This window comes from Arvicola amphibius, chromosome 2 (genome assembly GCF_903992535.2).
Source record: "Arvicola amphibius chromosome 2, mArvAmp1.2, whole genome shotgun sequence".
Classification (NCBI taxonomy): domain Eukaryota; kingdom Metazoa; phylum Chordata; class Mammalia; order Rodentia; family Cricetidae; genus Arvicola; species Arvicola amphibius.
Genome location: NC_052048.2, coordinates 185951433 through 185969142, shown reverse-complemented (window position 1 = coordinate 185969142; position 17710 = coordinate 185951433). Strand labels below are relative to the sequence as shown.

At 46.6% G+C, this 17710-nt stretch overlaps 1 protein-coding gene across 1 annotated transcript in view; it reads right to left on the bottom strand.

Moving 5' to 3' along the window:
- The window catches only part of Tbxas1 (thromboxane A synthase 1), a 167033-nt gene that overhangs the window by 130695 nt on the left and 18628 nt on the right, over window positions 1-17710 (bottom strand). The window contains exons 2-3 of the mRNA XM_038318530.1: window positions 7255-7348; window positions 3402-3454 (exon numbers count right to left, since the gene is read on the bottom strand). Coding sequence (XP_038174458.1) covers window positions 3402-3454; window positions 7255-7348 — 147 coding nt within the window. The remainder of the gene's footprint in view (window positions 1-3401; window positions 3455-7254; window positions 7349-17710) is intronic.

Here is a 17710-nt window from a genome sequence, read left to right as displayed (position 1 = left end):
CCTTGGCCCCACTTAAGGAGTCCCAGACTCTGACCAAGCGGCTATGACAGGTAAGTAAGGGTCCTAACCACTACCACCATGGGTGGCTTTATTAACTTTCAGCGCAGTTGGGCATTTTGCTGCACATATCGCTCTCCACAGACAGGCTGTGCTGTCATGGGAGGGCTCGGTGCTGCTCCGTCCAGCACTCATAGAGTGAGATTTCACTTGTTCAGTGAGGAGTCAAACCTACTGGATTTTTTTTCAAGCTGTTAAGAGGACCATGATAGGCCCCATTTCCTAGCCATAAAAGCAACCTAAAAATCAATGTCATTTAAATAGAATTGTTTCCTGGAGAGAGAGAGAGAGAGAGAGAGAGAGAGAGAGAGAGAGAGAGAGAGAGAGAGAGAGAGAGAGAGAGAGAGAGAGAGAGAGAGGACAGAGAGAGAGAGACAGAGAGAGAGAGAGACAGAGAGAGAGACAGAGAGAGAGAAGACAGAGAGAGACAGAGAGAGAGACAGAGAGAGAGACAGAGAGAGAGACACAGAGAGAGAGACAGAGAGAGAGACAGAGAGACAGAGAGAGAGAGACAGAGAGAGAGACAGAGAGAGACAGAGAGAGAGAGAGAGAGAGGTCTTTGTAGTTCATTGACCAGTTACAGCCCTCTGACGTCTGAATCAGGGAGCTCATTATGCTACAGGTAAGGATCATGACGAGTCTTTCAGGTTTGATGACAGCTCAGATAGAGGACGGTTCAACACCACCATGCCTACTCGACTGCACACTTGAGGGACCAGGAAAGGACCCGTCGCAGAGGCGGCAGGCAGTGTCTTAGGGAGAGGACCCGCAGAGGCAGCAGGCCCATCATTTTTTTCTGCAGGAGAAAAGGTTGATGGCTTTGTGAGAAGAGATTATTCCATCATTTCCCTTTTCTCACCAGAGGTGGGAACAAAGAATAGAGATGATACTGCAATTTTGATCTTTACAACCTCATTTGAAATCATTCTCTGTGATTTAAGTTTTCTGGAAATGAAAAGGATAAATTGTGTGAACTTAGTTAAGTTGGGAAGAAAAGTTGATTGGACAGCCTGTTGTCAAGGAAACCAATTCTCTCTCTCTCTCTCTCTCTCTCTCTCTCTCTCTCTCTCTCTCTCTCGTCCTTTATACTCTTCACCTGACATTTAAAAATAATTCTTATGTACCCAAAGCTTCTATGCTAAAAACATAAACAAAAAAATTCTCCAATAAAGTAGTTTCTAGAATTTAAAATCAGGGAGACCCTTCTCTAACTCTGGTCGAAACAGCATCCTTCTGGATCAGAAACAGGTGGTCACCAGGTCAGGGTCAAGGCCACTGCAGAACGAGGTTGAAAAGGTAAAAAGACAGCACCGGGGTATGAAAAATGGCAAACAATTCAGCCCCTTGACACTTTACTGAGTATCCTGCTTAGAGTCAGAAGCTACACATGAAAAGCAACACTTTCAGAGAAGAAGGCAGGGCCAAGGAGGGGGTGTTATTATTTAAAGACAATTGTTGCCTCCCCACCACCACATGAGAGGAGCATACCTCCAAGCTCCATCACCACCAAGTTTGGCCAAGGGACTTTGTTACCTCACAGCGGCCACAGCATGCTCCCTGATCCAGCTCTGAACTTGACAGGAAGAATGCCGGCAAGTGTGCTCAGCAGAGTGCCTTTCTCTCAAGTACCTGCCTTCCCACAAGAGCACCCTGCGTCTTTAGCCTGAGGGATGATGGGAACCGAGAGAGGCAGAGCTGCAAAGAGCAGCCCCAGCCCCCTTCCCGGCTGACACAGGAAGCCAGAAAATCCAGCCAGGTGGCTCAGGGCGGCAAATCTCAGCCAACTCTCAGATGAACGTGAGACAGTGTGAAACAGTCAGTTGTTTATGTCCCCGAGTTTGGGGGGTAGTGTATTACACAGCAATAACAGACAAGTAACTTTTTACTTTCTCAAGGCCATAGAAGAGGGTAGAAAGTCGGTAACCGCTTGTTGTCTTGGGTAGAGCCATGTCCACAAAGATTTGAGGCCAGTACCTTTCCAAAGCAGCGCTGAGAGAATGCAGGTACGGAGCTTTGCGGTAGAAAGGTTTACAAACAACCGAACTTGTCAGAACAGGCAAAGCAATTCCACAAAATCTCTGTGCACCTAGGGAAATGACTGCTAGCCTGAAGATCTAGGAAAAGCTGCTGAAAGTCACCTAGTGGCTTAAGGAGGAGCCATGTAAAAACAGACTGAAAGGAGGGGACCCTGGGGAGCACGGACCCATGCTGAAAAGGAGGGGACCCTGGTGGGTACAGACCCATGCTGAAAAGGAGGGGACCCTGGTGAGCATGGACCCATGCTGAAAAGCGTGGGGACCCTGGTGGGTATAGACCCACGCTGAAATGCAAAAAGATCAAGTCTTTCAGAACTTGACTATAGAAAATGATATAAGCAAAGATTAAGCAAACACATCCTGAGTCATAAAAAGTTTAAAAGAGGGGCTGAAGAGGTGCCTCCGCAGCTGAGAGCATTTGCTGCTCTTGCAGAGGACCTGGGTTCAGTTCCTTGCACCCACATTTGGCTCACAACCATCTGTAACTCCAGTTCCAGAGAATCTGATAGCCTCTTCTGGCTTCAATAAACTCCTGCATGTACTTGGTACCTATATACACACACATATAAATTAAAAAACAAATATTTTTTAAGAGAAAGAAAAAAAGAAAGACAGCAAAGAGAAAAAAAATCCATGAAAAGTAAAGGGAAGGACTATATTACTTTTTGTGGCTGTGAGCAAGGAGATCAGGTGTCCTAGTGTGTCCAGGACAGGCTTGGTAACACTGTTGTTATATATGTCATTGTTCACAGAGCTTGCTCCCAGTGCCAAATGTGTACCAGGTTAACTGACAATAGTATCACTGTTGGTGGCTTACCTCATCTGTGTGTTCTCTATAGTGTACTTGTTCTCCTTGGTTGTCCTCGTGTGTGTGTGTGTATGTGTGTGTGTGTGTGTGCACTATAGTATACTTATCCTCCTTGGGTATCCTCATCTGTGTGTGTGCACTATAGTATACTTATCCTCCTTGGGCATCCTCATTTGTGTGTGTACTATAGTGTACTTATCTCCCTTGGGCATCATCATCATGTGTGTGTGTATGTGTGTGTGTGTGTGTGTGTGTGCACTATAGTATACTTATCCTCCTTGGGTATCCTTATCTCTGTGTGGGTGTGCACTATAGTATACTCATCCTCCTTGGGTATCCTCATCTCTGTGTCTGTGTGCACTATAGTGTACTTATCCTCCTTGGCACCTTCAAAAATAACATTCAAATGTTCATGACAGTCCTAGTATTGTCATGACTTCCACATCAGTTCAACACAAGAAGTAAAAACATGTATAAGAGAATCTGAATTTTCCCCTTACCCACAGAGAGGTCCATATTGCTCCCTGAGTTCCAATTGGCTCTCCCAAAAACCCTGGAGAAAAATAAAACAAAAAATGCAGCACCATGGTAAGAATAAGACTGAGCAATATTTCAATGATTCTAACTTATTCAGAAAGGAAAAAAAAACAGAACAGCAAGAACACAATTACATAAACAATAAAAGAAGGATCACCATTGTACTGCATTGGATTACTATAGAATATTGAGTAAAGAAATGGCTTTTAAAAAATATTGCTGAGTAAAGCTCTCAGCAGCTCTATTTAATGGACAGAGGAGACCACAAGCACTTCAGCTATCTGCATATAATTGCTGCTCACACATCTGAAAACTATTTGCTTTTATGTCTACAATGTCCCTCTCGGACGTGGCTCATGTTTGCCAAGTCTCCTTCCATGACCCTCATGTGTGTAAACTTCTGAATCTACCCAAATGACCATAAATTCCAAATTCCCATGATCTGAGGTAAGTGTCAAACAATGGATTCCGAAACAAAGGCCCTCAGCATGGTTTTTCATAGACTGAAACTTTAGGGTACCTGAAATTGGTGGAGGTCAGAACACGCTAAGCCCTTCTGCTGTAGGGATGCAGCAGAAATGAATGTATGGAGCACGAGTAATAAAAACCCAGAGACAGATGTTGGGGTTCAACATGAAGGTCAGAAAAGCAAAACAGCCAGCCACGGGCTCTCACCTCTACCTCAGTTCCAAATGGCGATCCTGCCTCCTAAATCCTCAGAATGAGACTGTGTCTGAGCGCTGGCTCCTCTCATTTTATATCCCTCTCTAGGACTGGGATTAAAGGCGTGTACCATTACTGCCCAGTTTCTATGGCAAACTAGTGTGGCTACTGGGATTAAAGGTGTGTGTCACTGCTGTCTGGTCTGTAAGGCTGACCAGTGGGGCCGTTTTACTCTCTGATCTTCAGGCAAGCTTTATTTATTAAAATACATATGAAATAGACAGGAAGCATAAGCAGGTGTGATAGGCTGCCACGTGGGCAGGCATTGTCAGTGAGATGTGGTAGGAAGGACATATATGTGAAAACGTGCATGTGTTGAGAAGGAGATGGGTAGAAAATGCTAGATCTGAGTCATAGGGATGGAGGGTCAGAGAGCTGTGGGTTCGAGAAAGCACATGTCCAGCCGGGAACTATGCCCTGTTCTCAGTAACTCTGCACTTCACAGTGAAAGCCTGGACTATAGCAAGAAAAGCCTGGACAAACACAAGAATAGAGGGTAAATTCAGGGCCCCACCTACAGACAGAGAACTACATTCCATGAAGGAATGCAGAGAAGGGAGAAATAGTCGTCATCCCACCCCCCAGGGATTAACCCCCTACTTGGTTACACAGTGCTGAAATCACAAACAAGTAGGTAGCACTAAATGGCCTGAGCAAGTGGTGTCTACACATTTTTATTTATAAACGAAAGAAGACGAGGTCATGATTTTGAAAGGGAACAACAGGGGCATATGGGAGATAATAGAGAGAGGAAAAGCAGAAAATGACGTAATTATATTTTAGTTAAAACAAAAATACAAGTACCTCAGGTGGGTGTGCAGGAGATTAGTACGTCCACGTTTTGATAAACCTCTCTAATGATTTGACTTCCCAGTTCAGGGAATGAGGCACAGTGTGGCAGCATTTGTGAAGCAAACATGGCTCAGCATACGCCAAGGAATGATCTGTGCCTTTGCTGTGCTCTAGAGAGAGCACGAGAGTTTATATTCACAGGGACAATGGGCTGAGAGGAACTGATGTAGACATTCTCCAGAGCCAGCCAGCCAGGGGTCTCCTTACATGACGGCTATTCTGTCTGCTTCCAGATGTTAATAACAAATACATTTTACTCAATGACTATATCTGGTCATTTCCCCCACCCTCCAACGTGTGGAATTTATTTTCTTTCACTTTCCTATATGGTTTGTTTGTTCTATTTTGACACTTTTAGCTCCCTTCACACTTGCTTCAAGAGGGTGTAGGAGGCCTGTTGGGGCGATAGTTCATGGGCTTAAAAGTTGTGAACCGGGCACCCCAGAGGGAGGGATGAGAGAAGAGGGTGTTTGCCAAGCAGGGGAGATAGAAAAGCCAGCAACAAATGGTGCAGAAAGAAAGAGAAAGGAAATTGAGAAGTGGCAGGCAAAAGGCCAGATGTAGGTCATTCTCTGCCTAGGAGGTGAAGCAGTGGCCCTGCAGGGGGAGGGGTGGGGAAATCCCAGCATGCTCAGAGGGTTGCTATCAGGGTTGGCCCAAATTAGCCCTTCCTGCCCTTGTATGGCAATTCCCGTGCAGGATCTGGTGGCGCCTGCTGTGGAACTGGAGGCCGTGTCCCCACAAGCTAATCAGGCTTCTGAGAAAAACCAATGGCAGTAAAAAATAACCTTCAAAAATAGATACCGGGTCCCTATCTACAAATGCCCTGGTCACCCCCACTGCCATGTCATTCTGGTGAGCTGACGACCACACACTTAAAATATCTTCTCCCTGACCGCGCTTCCCCTCCCAACCACTTCCTTCTGTCTCCCCGTGGCCATTGTCTTTGTGCTGCAGGTTCAACCTTCTGACTGCTGGTTCTCTCATTTCCCCTGAATCCTCTGAGTTTGGGAGTCAGTGGGGTCCTTACTTTGCTCCAACTGTTTTCTTCTCCAGACTGCCACCATCTCCCCACACTAAGCCCTTGTCCCTTCAGCCCTGATGTTGGCCACAGCATGGATCCTGCAGCCCTGATCTCAACTCTTGTCCCTTGCGAGATAGTCCTTTTCAGGGCCAATCCTCTCCTCAACAACGGTGGCCTAGAAGGGTTCCTGGCTTGACCTTCAATCTGTAAGTGAATCTCTAGTCCGTGTGTCACACACAGCTACATCCTACAGGGTCCCCTGTTAGTTTTGGTCCCTGCAGGCTGCTGACCAACCGGTGCCACCATTCCCATAAGGCTGCCCTCTTTGTGCACAGGGCTCTCTCCCTGGCGTGTGTGTCCTTGTCTGCAACTCCTGCGGGAACCCCTTCTCTAGGAACTCCTCCACAATGACCCCTCCTTGGAGGTTCTCCCTGAAGCAGAGCCACGGCTGCTAGCTGCAATTCCCAATCCAGTACTTGGCACACACCCCTCCCAACTGATGGTACACGCCATTGCTGGATGGTGACCTTGAGAGTGTACCTTCTACTCCGCTTCCTAGAACCTGGTATATTTAAATACTCAACAAATGGTGGGTGGATGAATGAATGACTGAATGAATGCATACTGATGAATCATAACAGATGAACATCATTAAAACATAAGCTGAAGATGAAGGTTCATTGCGGAGGGAGGGAGGGAGGAAACTCCATTTCAGTGGATAAGGTTCTTTCGCATCACGTGTGTTCTTTTCTCTTTCTTTTTTTCTTTTCTTTTTTGAGACAGGGTCTCATTATCTATCTTTGGCTGTCCTGGAACTCACTCTGTAGACCACGCTGGCCTTGAACTCACAGAGTTCTGCCGCTTCTACCTTCTGAATGCTGGAATTAAAGGTGTGCGCCACCACTGTCCAGCACATTTCATGACATTTTATTCCTAGTCCACTAAGATTTGATATCACGGATGGCTATTAAAATTTATTAAATATTTCTTGGCATCTGTTGAGGTGTATATACTCTTCTCCTTTACGTGTTAATGTAGCGAGTTATATTTAATTGCTTTTCAAGGCCTACACTCCTTGAGTAAGCCCTGTTCGGTCTTAAGAAACTACTCTTTAACATGCCACACACACATTCTTCACGTGGAGGTCATCCTGACTCCCAAAGTGTAAACAGAAGCAATGCCCCATGGGAAATCTTGTGCAAGACCCAGAGTCTCACCTGGCGGAAAAACATCAAGTTTCCAACAAAAGGAGAGGGCCTGGGGTGTCTGATGCCCAGCTTCTCCAGTCTTGAGAATGCCGATGTGGAATACCTGGGTGGACGGAGAAGAGAAAATTTAAAGCCAAGAAACTGGTGATTATATTCATGTCGTTGGCCTGTTAGAATGCAGAACTATTGAGTTCTCTTAGCGAGGCTGAGAGAAGTTCCCAATGAACGTGTCTAAGGACATCCTCCGGATGGGGGAGGCACTTCGCAGTCTGGGCACCTCAGGAAGGCAGTCTGATACCGTCCTCCACTAGAACGCCGTCAGTCTTCTCCACACACGCCCCTCAGTTCCTCACCTTCTAGATCTATCGTGAACTACACCCCAGAGGGCAAAACAAAACCGCCCAGTGGCAGAGCATAAGCTCCCTGGTATCTCTTTTTGGGTCCAGGCCAACCCCCTATTCTTATACAACTCCTTGTTCATCACATTCCATGGCCATGACCTCACTGAGAAAAAAATAGAGGTGGAGGCCCCTCAGGGAAAGGAGACTGCCCTTCTTCCCTCTTACACCCTTTGTAAGACTTTGTCGTCCTGCCTAAACGCAGAGGGAGGCATGTTCTCTCCATCCCAAACCAGAAAAAGTGGTCCAACAGAGGCTGTATTGCTTTTGGTCTGGCTGTCCAAACACTGGGTTGAGGGGATGTTCCAGCTTACGGGAACAGAGAGTTGACACCGTTAGAGTCAGAGCTGGCCTGGGCAAACCTGCCATATGGCCCCAATCCACCCAGGCAGACAATTAGGTCAAAAGTTCAGTTGCTTCAGAAAAATTACTGAGTCAAACTGGGTGTTTAGCATCATGCCGAGATCAGCCAAATCCCAATTTAGGAACAAGGAAAAAAATAACAGAATAGCACTCCAGTCTGGCTTCTGATGAATACTAGAGCTCAAAACCCTCTGCAGTGAGAAGGATGCTTTATTCTCCAACCTGAGAACAGTTCAGCAAAGCCTCCAATATCCAGGGAAAGGGAGCCGCCTCTTAAGTATGGTTTACATGACACAGCATTGTGCTTATGGCTAAAACAGTCATGGGGAAGCACAGAGCAGGTCCCAGCAGGAAGCAGGGCTTCTCCCAGCGTCTAAGAGGAGTGCTGGCTTGAATGACTTCCCGGAACATCACATTTATGTCCACAGTTGAGGAGAATCATGAAGCACATGCTAGAGCCGTGCGTGAATTCCATGGATTAGCCACGCCCACATTCCTGTTCATTAGTATGTGTGTCAAAGGTCAGTAGCCCCGTTTGGCAAAGGTAGTCTTTCAAGCAAGTGGTGGCATTTTAAAAGCCTCCCTTTATCCCCAAATGGAAAGGCCAGAGGAGAATCACAGCTATTGAACACTTCCTTGAACACTTCCTTGAACACTCTTAAATCGGAGATTTTCCATCAGTTTTTGCAAATTATTTTCTAAATATAATCTCTGATGGATAAAAAGAAATATGAAGATCTTGGGCCACGTAATTACATCTTAATTTAGTAATTAGATGTCTTGATTGTCTAATTAAAGGACAAGAAGTCTGTGCCTAATTACACATGCTAATTATTATGCAAGACCATGCCCTCATTATGTAACTGCACTTAGGAGAAGGCTGCCTGTGTGTCTCTGCACAAAATTCAGACATTTCCAAGCATATGGCAGAGAGTGTCCTGTGCACAATCACAAATTTCACTCCCAGCCTGGACTCGGGTACAGAATGTGGGCATCTTCAGTCACCAGGTAGGGCTACCACCATCAGTCAGAGTCCAGATCTGTAGTGTGAGATTACCGCTACCAATGTAAGGGGCAGAGCTGCAATGCAGGCACGATTTTGTGCTTGGCCTGTTTCCTTCTCTATAACCTGTTGTTCTCATGTGCTCTGGTCTCTGGGGCCTCAGGCGAATCTCCAAATGTCTCACCAGACACCCAAGTCCATGGATTCCTTCAGCCATGGGGTGGTAAGTTCCAAATGACAAGTTGGAGTCTTAGCCTCCAGGACCTCGGAACATGACTCTAGATGGGTTAGCGTGAATGTCGTTAGTTCAGATAAGATCATATTGAAGTCAATGGGGCCTCTCATTCAAAGGTACTGGGGTCCTTGACAGAAGACAGCCATAGTGTTTACTTTCTCCACCGTTGTGACAAAATACTTGAGAAGAGGAAATCCAAGGAGGAAGGCTCACCCGGCCCCGATGTGGGATAGCCTTCCATACATGCGTTGCTTTTTATTGGTTGATGAGTAAAGCTTTTCAGCCAATGGCTTAGCAGAGTAAAGCCAGACAGGAAATCAGAACAGGGATATAAAAAGAGAATAGGTTAGCTGGCCGGTGGTGGCGCACGCCTTTAATCCCAGCACTCGGGAGGCAGAGGCAGGCGGATCTCTGTGAGTTCGAGACCAGCCTGGTCTACAAGAGCTAGTTCCAGGACAGGCTCCAAAGCCACAGAGAAACCCTGTCTTGAAAAACCAAAAAAAAAGAGAGAGAGAATAGGTTGCGTCAAGCAGCTACCATGTAACTGCCAAAGGAGAAGAATGTTAGAACCTTACCAGTAAGCCACAGCCTCATTGCGATTGAATAGAAATGGGTTAAGATATAAGAGCTAGCTAGGAATATGCCTGAGCCATTGGCCAAACAGTGTTGTAGTTAATATATTTTCTGTGTGATTATTTGGGTCTGGGCATCCGGGAAAGGCAAGCAAGTTCAGTCTCTGTTTACATGCCTCATAGTTCGAAAGGAAAGCAGGGAGGCAGAACAGTCAGGAAGCAGAGTGTGAACAGGAAGTGGAAATCTCAAGGCCTACCCCAATGGCCTACTTCCTCTAGCAAGGCTCCATCTCCTAAAGGCCCCGCCTCCTAAAGGCTCCACCTCCTAAAGGCCCCGCCTCCTAAAGGCTCCGCCTCCTAAAGGCCCCGCCTCTTAAAGGCTCCGCCTCCTAAAGGCTCCTCCTCCCAAAGGCTCCGCCTCCTAAAGTCCCACAACCGGCCAAAACAAACAGCGGCGCAGATGGGCAATGAAGGGTCAAGGGCTTGAGCCTGTGAGGGACATTCGCATTCAAACAATGACAAAATGGCTGTGTGAAGACAGACACACAGAGAGCAGAGACCAGAGTAATGCTGCTGCTAATCAAGGGAGTCAAAGGTCACCAACAAACTTCTAACAGGAGGAGACAAGGAAGGGCTCATCCCGCAGGGTTCCAAAGGAGCCTGGCCCCTCTGATAGCTTCACTTCAGGCTTCCAGCTCCTAGACCTGGGAAACAACCCGTCCCCAAATAGAGCAGCCATGGAAGCTGAGAACAAGGGTGCTCCCCAAAGCATTCCAGGCAGTCGATGAAAATATTCTAAATTTCTTTTTCCTCCTGTCACTTTTAACACTGTCATTGTAAAAGAAATCTGTCTTTCACGTTGGATTGTGTCATGACGTTCTGTACCGACCAACGGGAGTACAGGTGGCCTGGCTGGGGCTGTGGAAAGCAGGTACCATGCAGCCTTCTGCCATCGTTGTGTTGTGACATGTGGAACAGCTTTCCTCTGACAGGAATTAATGCAAATATGCCCACCACTACCACTCCGGACAGCTGTCGTTGTTTATAGTAAGGAGACGCAAGTCAGGAAATGACAGCAGACTTACATATTGCCCCACATAAAATCCTTTGGTTTTCCTTTCACGTCTAAGGCAATCATTCCATGCTACTGGATACAAACCTTGCAGTGCCACTGGTGACACTTGTGGTGTCCCTTCTGAAAGTAAACCAAACCATATACATTGTTTCCACAATAAGGCTAAATCTTAAAGGTGACAAGTTGCCCAGTCTCTCATTGTCCTCAAAGACTAGTCACTCTCTTAATGGAACTTACACAGAATTTATGGCCCATTGTTTAGGCAAAGAAGTAACTTGAGGGACACCGGAGTGGGGTGGGGTTGTTGTCTGAGACCCAGGCTAGCCCCGTATGTATGTATGTTATATAGCTGAGGAAGACTTAAAACTCCTCACCCTCGTCTCTACCTCCTGACCGCTGCGATTACAGGTGTTTACCACCACACCTGATTACACAATGCCAGGGATGAAACCCAGGGTTTTCTGTGCACCGGGCAAGTACCCTATAAACTGAGCTACATTCCCAGGCCTGGGAGAATGCTTGATAGGTTCAGGTCAAATGGACTGAGGTTTAGAATACCAGAAGCCAGTCAGAGACCAGCCTGGTCTGCAGGCTTCTCTCAAGCGTGTGGTAAGCAGCTATGAAAACCACCTTCTCTTTGATGCTGCATCTGGGTTCTGCCAGCAATGTGGCTCATTCACTCTGTTCACTTAGAAAATAGCGACCTGCAGCCTTGGCTGCATCTCCATCCTATTGTCCTCTCATTCTTTGCGTAGCTCCTCTCTGCCCAGAGCAAGAGAGGCACAAGAGCAGAAAGAACTTAAATCTTGTTTTAACACGGATATTTCTGGTGGGAAAATTATAAAATCTTAAGTGTGTGCATGAGACTCTCTCATTGCTCCTTTCAGTACCTTGTGTCTGGTTCTCTTCATCTTTCCCTCCTTCCTTCCCTCTCTTTCTTCCTCCCCTCCTTCTTGCAGTGCTAGGACAGAATCCAGGAATGCATCGATACCATGCATGTATCTACCATGCATGTTCTACCCCAGAAATACATCTCTGATCCTCAGGTGTAAATAGCATCTAATGGATGATCTGAGTTCTTCCTCCCAGTCATGTAAAAGCACCACAAAACATGTGGCCATTGCAGTCATTAGCCCGAAAAGTTTTGTTGTAAGAAAACAATTTGAGTCAGTCCACCCACTGAGACAGTGTGCATGAACTAATGGGAGCTCACCAAATCCAGCTGATCTGGGACTGAACGAGCATGGGATCAAACTGGACTCTCTGAATGTGGCTGACAATTGGGGCAGACTGAGAAGCCAATGATAATGGCAGTGGGATTTGTCTCTACTGCAAGTACTGGCTTTTTGGGATCCCAGTCTATTTGGATGCATATCTTCCTAAGTCTTGGATGGAGGGGGGGAGGGCCTTGGACTTCCCATGGGGCAGGGTACCCTGCCCTTTTTTAGGACTGAAGGGGGAGGAGGGAGGGTGAGTGGGGGAGTGGGAGGGAAGTGGGAGGAGGGGAGGAAGTGGAAATTTTGATTCCTATTATTTGTAAAGTAATAAAAAATTATCAGAGGGGGAAAAAAGAAAACAATTTGACATTTACACTGACGCGGGAGAGCTATACAGTCATTACTGTTATCATCTACTCTAGGCCACATTGCTTCCTACATCCCAGGCACTGTGGCTTACATGCCGTTTCACATACCGTCTCCAACAACCGCTTGAAAGTAGAAGTTAGTATTATTTTCCTGCGGCTAGTTAGGAGTGCTAAGTTTAGAGACATTTAATGGTGTACCCAAGGTACCAGAGCTGCTCAGCTACTGAATCAGAGTTCAAACCAGGTCAGGCTCTCTTCAAGCAGGTGTTATGGTTCACCCACTCTGCTCACCTGTTCAGTCCTGCAGGCTAAGGATTTGTGGGCCAACCGCGATAGGAGATTGCACAGACAGCATGCTGTGAGCAAAAGCGGGATGCTCAGAATGTGCAAGCTTTATAAACATAGACACCAACGACCTGACAGGTATCTGGGGGCTGCCTTTCATCTCTACTCGCCTGTCTTGTGATTCTCTTGTTTAATATTTATTTTTATTCATCTATTTAGTGTATGCACATGCTCCTAGGTGCCGCGGTACACAGCTGGAGGTCAGAGGACAGCTTGCAGGATTTGATTTTCTACCGCGGGATCCTAGGGATTGAACTCAGTTCACCAGCAAGCTCCTTTAGCCACTGAGCCGCCTTGCCCTTTGCTTACTTTCTCCAGTCCTCTTTCTAATGCATTGATCTTTCCTTTCCGCTTGCCATTCCCACCACAATGCAAATAGGTCCTGCATTCTCCGCTTTAAAGCATGGGAGCGAACGCCTGTGAGTCCACTCACAGCCTGCCTTTCTTCCCACCTTCCAGCAGAGTTTCTTGAAATGGAGATGTGCTGTCCCCTTCTGAATCTTTAATCCTCTCTCTGTCTGTCCCAGCTAAGCTGGCCTGGGAAAGGACTGCACTTGTCAAGGTCATTGATGAGTTTATCATTGTCAATCCCATGATCCCCCGCCAGTCTCTTTGCTTGAATTCTCCATGGTGCTTGCATGCAGCTGAGAACTTTGGGAACACTGTTTCCTCCTTATTTCCAGGATGTCAGCCACCCCTCTAGCCTGTGGGCTGCTGGCCTCTTTCCTTCTGCTGGCCTGTCACTGTCAATGCCACCAACAAGTCAACACTCCTACGTTTCCATTCTCTCCACTGAGCCCTGCCCCTCTTTATCCAGCTCCCAACACAACTGCACATTTTAAGTGTCCACTCAGCAACTGAAACACAGACTACTGTAGTGCTTGAATGGGAAATGTCCCCCACGGTCTTCACATTTTAGCACTTGGTCCCCAGTTAGTGGTGCTGTTTAGGGGACTTTGGGTGATGCAGACTTGCTGGAGGAAGTATGTCCCTGGGAGCAGGATTTGAGATTAAAAGCCTCAGGCTCCTTCTAGTACCCTCTCTCTGCTCTGTACTCGTGGTTGTGGGGTGAACTCTCAGCTTCCTGTTCCTGCCACCTTGCCTGCTACTTGTAGCCAAGAGTCAATGGCCTGATGGACTCCTATTGCCTCTGGAGTTATAAGCCCACAAAAGCCCTTCCCTCTATAAGTTGCTCTTGGTCGTGATATTTTATCATAGCAACAGAGCCGTAAGTAACACAACTATCAAATTTAACTGTTTCTATTGTCAACTTGATTAGACTGTGGAACACCCAAGCATTGGTGAGATCCAGCTGTGCTATGTCAGTGAGGGGTCCTAGAGAGATTAGCTGAGGCGGGAAGATTCTCCGTCGATCCCAGAACTGAATAGCAAGGGGGAAAACCTAGCCAGCTGAGTGTACCCCACCCCTGCTTCCTTCCAGTATGTGAGCGAGCTTCCTCTCACAAACACGCCTTTCCCACCACGTCGGACCCCTGAACCTCAAGTCAAATTAGACCCTTCCTCTGTTAAGTTGCTCTTTACCAGGTATTCAGTTACAGCAATAAGAAAAGCAGATAAAGCAACTATAGTTAAACATTAAATAAAATAGCTAAGCAATTTCCATTTTCTCTCTAAAGCAGTTGCTTCCAGCCCTTGTGACCTCAGTCCACCAATGGTACAAGCTACACATCTCAGAGACCCGGTAGGTTGCATGGCTGTGACTACCCCTCCTAACTGGATATTAGCCATCCCCATCCCATTTGCTTCAGGCAAAATGGTGATTGGCACCGAGACTGGAGTGTTGAGTCCCCATCCCAACCAGGCAAGAAGCAAGGCCTCCAGAAGCTGCCAGCTCAGCTGACACCTAAACTTTAGACCAGCAAAGCACAGCTATGCCTCAGACGAACAATTTAGTCAAATCAGTAATAATTGCAGTGACCCAAAATATCAAACATGTTTAAATTCATGAGTTCAAAATGATACAGGCATCTAGCATCACCTTCAGAATATGTGAACCAACTGACCTCTGATACCATATTTGGAGCTTCCCCCCACTGTTGAAAACCGCAGTAGACTTAGAGACTCATTAATTGAGCTCCCTATAATTAAAGTTATTTTACATGCATGGTGGTACCTTCTTTGAAAGGTAAACATTATGATGAATCCTGTCAGAAATTGAAACCATTTTCAAGTCAGAAATTTAAGCTATTTTTAAAAATAAACTGGTTTTTTTCCCAACTGTCCTTTCCCATTGCTGATATAACAAATAACCACAGACGTAGTGGCTTAAACAATTCCAATTTACCATCTTGTGGTTCTAGAGGCTGTAAGTCCAAATTATCAAACACCTTTAAAGTCTTTAAGCCCAGGCCCAGCTCCTTCTGGAGCCTCCCGGACTGGTGACAAGGACAGCCTATGCTTCCACTCCTCGCTGTCTTCCTCTCTTAGAGCTCTGCGTCCCTGTGGTAAGTGGACAAGGGGTCAGAGACGAGCGGACCAGGCAGGACTACATCTCAGGAGCTGTATTTCTGGATGGTCAACCTGCCCTTGTGGTTAAGAATTCTTGAAGCTGCAGTTAGATTCATCCCCCTGTATCCGAAACTAGGGTGTCCCTAATGAAGGCTCTGCAGCCTCTGAAGATGGTGATTTCTGTTTGTTTGTTTGTTTGTTTGTTTGTTTTCTTTGCTTTGGTGTCTGTCCTGGAACTAGCTCTTGTAGTTCAGGCTGGCCTCAAACTCACAGAGATCTGCCTGCGCCTGCCTCCCGAGTGCTGAGATTAAAGGCGTGCACCACCAGCACCCGGTTTCTTTATAATTTTTTTGCACTGTGGTTTTCAACACACACACACACACACACACACACACACACACACACACACACACACTTTGTGGGCTTTTCTAGAGGGTTATGGGGGGGAATACTCTAAAAACAGAGGATTTGCCCTTCATGACTTGAGTGTGGGAAAGGGTCTGTGCCATGAATATTCCACCTACCTCATAAATATTCATAAAACAGTCTTTAAACCCATAGCACAGAGGCTACTGAGCTGCTTTTCCACCTCCACATCTCTCTGGAGTGCTGACTAAGTGACCTTCTACGTCTCTCACGGAAATCTTTCCTTCTAGGACCAGAGCAGGGCTGGAGAGACGGCTCAGTTAAGAGCACTCGCTGCTCTTGCAGAGAACCCAGGTCTGGCTCACAACCATTTATAAATCCTACTCCAGGGGATCCAATGTCTTCTTTTTATCTCTGTGGGCATCAAGCACACATTGGTCTGCATACATACATGCAGGCAAAACATTCATAAAATAAATTTAAATAAATCTAAAAAAAAAACACCCAAAGCCTAGAGTTCCCTCCCTTGTAATAAAAGAAGTCTTGTGATTATTTTAGATCCACCCCCATAATCTAGAATATTCTCTTTCTTAAGATTCTCAACTGAATTATAGTTCCAACCCCTAGTTGCCATCTACGGTGGCATTCATGGGGTAAGACATGGACAACTTTGGTTGTGCCAACCCCTATTTAGATAGAGCCAGGCATTATCTTTGGATGCGCTGTAAAGGAGAAGTGCCCGGGATGAGAATGGAACCGTGAACCATCATAGGTTCCTCAAGGCAGATGGCAAGCTGCGGGGCAGTGGCAAGAAGCCAGCAGGCTGCTCCCTCCAGAGCTGGCCTCTGCCCTGGCAGCACAAACCTGCTTTCGCGCCCATGGCCTTCACAGCCAAGTAGGTAAGCGCTTTCCAGAAGCTATCACGATTTTAAAAAGACGTCTTCAACTAATGGTTATGAGAGTCCAGAGAGGGAAGCTACTTTTTCGTTTTAATACTAGTCTTCAGGCTGGGGAAACCAACGGAACCAATACGCCCCACGAGTTTGATGACTGCACTCTTCCAAAGCTAGTCGTGTGTGTGACACCTGAGAAAAATTTTTCCATGCCTGTGTCTGACCAGTATGGTCACCTCCCGGTTCCTTTTACCTCTGTAAACACGCCCTTTTTTATGGCCTTAAGTGAAAACCAGGACGACTTTCATAAACAAGACAAGTGGTGGTAAGTTCTTCACGGTGATGGACTTAAGGCAGGCATCAGACCCTCACGTGCCAGCCATGGTCCACAGCCCCTGTTGGGAAGACAGGACTCTCAAAGTCGGTCCAAGCAAGGCACAGTGTAAAATGTGGTCTGTTTGTGGTGTGGCCTGGCTGATAGTTTGACCCGATGGCACGAGACTGGCAAAGGAGACCTCAGTCCTTTCTCGAAGCTGGTGTGGTAGCCTGGGCCGGATGAACCTCTATGTGCCATCATAGCGTCGCTACCACAAAGTGCTGCTTGGCGCTTGACCTCGGGTTTAGTCCAAGCTGCGGTTGTGGTTTGTTCTCAGGAAGTGTAAGAGGGCCCGTGTGTTAGGAATGTTAGGAATGGAGAGAGCTGCCATGCTGGTAGCTGCTCCCTTCATGGCTCCCTGTGTGTTCCCAGCATGGTGCCAGGGCCTGGGTACCAGGCCATCATAGAGATCACCAGCATCACATCCTGAGCCCAGGCATTCACAGCCTAGACAAGTTCAACAACAGATAGAAAAAGTGAATTAAGCATTTGTGTTCCAAGCCTTGCAGCAAAGAAGTGGCCCCGGTCACAGGGTTCATCCTCAGCTGAAATCTATTATTTCTTTTATGGTTTTCTACTCACTACTGAGTTATGAATCAGGAAATACAGTAAATGGTGCTAAGTTGTTTCTTATAAAAACTAGGTTGGAATGACAACTTATGCTGGAGAGGTTGTGGAGAAAAGGGAACACTTCTGCATTGCTGGTGGGAATGCAAGCTGGTACAGCCCCTTTGGATGTCAGTATGGTGATTTCTCAGAAAATTAAGAAACAACCTTTTTCAAGA